The sequence below is a fragment of the Babesia bigemina genome, scaffold Bbigscaff_8321 (assembly GCF_000981445.1).
Source record: "Babesia bigemina genome assembly Bbig001, scaffold Bbigscaff_8321".
NCBI classification, from domain to species: Eukaryota; Apicomplexa; class Aconoidasida; order Piroplasmida; family Babesiidae; genus Babesia; species Babesia bigemina.
The window spans coordinates 2,207-3,992 of NW_012237381.1; the positions used below are offsets into that span (position 1 = coordinate 2,207).

The following is a 1,786-nucleotide window of genomic DNA, read 5'->3' on the forward strand; positions in this document are numbered from 1 at the left end:
GTTTTCATTCCAATCCCAAAGAAAGGCAATGACAAAGAATGTTCAAACTACCGCATAATTGCACTTATCTCACATACTAGTAAAATAATACTTAAAATTCTCTAAGCCAGGCTTTAGCAATACATGAACTGTGAACTTCCAGATGTTCAAGCTGGTTTTAGAAAAGGCAGAGGAACCAGAGATCAAATTGTCAACATCTGCTGGATCATTTAAAAATGCAAGAGAGCTCCAGAAAAACATATATTTCTGCTTTATTGACTATGCCAAAGCCTTTGACTGTGTGGTCACAATAAACTGTGGAAAATTCTGAAAGAGATGGGAACACCAGACCACCTGACCTGCCTCTTGAGAAACCTATATGCAGGTCAGGAAACAACAGTCAGAACTGGACATGGAATAACAGACTCGTTCCAAACAGGAAAAGGAGTACATCAAGGCTGTATATTATCACCCTGCTTATGTAATTTATATGCAGAGTACATCATGAGAAACGCTGGGCTGAAAGAAGCACAAGCTGGAATCAAGATTGCCGGGAGAAATATCAATAACCTCAGATATGCAGATGACACCACCCTTATGGCAGAAAGTGAAGAGGAACTAAAAAGCCTCTTGATGAAGGTGAAAGAGGAGCATGAAAAAGTTGGCTTAAAACTCAACATTCAGAAAACAAAGATCATGGCATCTGGTCCCATCACTTCATGGGAAATAGCTGGGGAAACAGTGTCAGACTTTATTTTTTGGGGCTCCAAAATCACTGCAGATGGTGATTGCAGCCATGAAATTAAAAGACGCTTACTCCTTGGAAGGAAAGCTATGACCAACCTAGATAGCATATTCAAAAGCAGAGACCTTAGTTTGCCAACAAAGGTCCGTCTAGTCAAGGCTATGGTTTTTCCTGTGGTCATGTGTGGATATGAGTGTTGGACTGTGAAGAAAGCTGAGCGCCAAAGAATTGATGCTTTTGAACTGTGGTATTGGAGAAGACTCTTGAGAGTCCCTTGGACTGCAAGGAGATCCAACCAGTCCATCCTAAAGGAGATCAGCCCTGGGATTTCTTTGGAGGGAATGATGCTAAAGCTGAAACTCCAGTACTTTGGCCACCTCATGCGAAGAGTTGACTCATTGGAAAAGACTCTGATGCTGGGAGGGATTGGGGGCAGGAGGAGAAGGGGACGACAGAGGATGAGATGGCTGGATGGCATCACTGACTCGATGGACGTGAGTCTGAGTGAACTCTGGGAGTTGATGATGGACAGGGAGGCCTGGCGTGCTGCGATTCATGGGGTCGCAAAGAGTCGGACATGACTGAGCGACTGAACTGAACCGACTAAACTGCTTACTCAGTGTGGGCCTCCTCTGTGGTAAATGAATCCCTCTCACTGGGTACACTGTGATTCCTAATGAATGCCTGAACTTAAAGGCTTCTAATTTCTTTGTTGGAAGTCTCAAGTGATACTGGCATCCACACAGTGCTCTACAAAGTCCCCTCTGTGTCATTCTCTGAACTAGTTCTAACCTCACTCTGGGTTTGGATTACAATCTCAAGGGATTCTGAGATTCAGATGCAAAATCTACAAAAAATGATATCCTGCAGCCTGTCCAGAAGTTTGTCAATGAAGAAGAGTTCAAAAAGAACCGGAGACTAAACTAGACCCCAGCACACAAGCAAACACATTATAAAAAGTGACAACCATCTCTTTTAATTGCTCATGTGTCTCTCTCTGATTATTCTTTTGTTTTTCCTAACACATATTTTGTGTCCTAACCCACCAGACCTTTGAATACC

At 42.9% G+C, this 1,786-nt stretch overlaps 1 protein-coding gene across 1 annotated transcript; it reads left to right on the forward strand.

Annotated features, from left to right (window-relative positions):
• Window positions 1–315: 315 nt before the first annotated feature.
• BBBOND_0006570 (hypothetical protein, conserved) lies at window positions 316–1,305 on the forward strand (the record flags this gene model as incomplete). The annotated part of the gene is made up of 1 exon (XM_012915482.1): window positions 316–1,305. One exon carries the CDS (start codon window positions 316–318, stop codon window positions 1,303–1,305), a length of 990 nt encoding a protein of 329 aa, XP_012770936.1.
• Window positions 1,306–1,786: the final 481 nt, after the last annotated feature.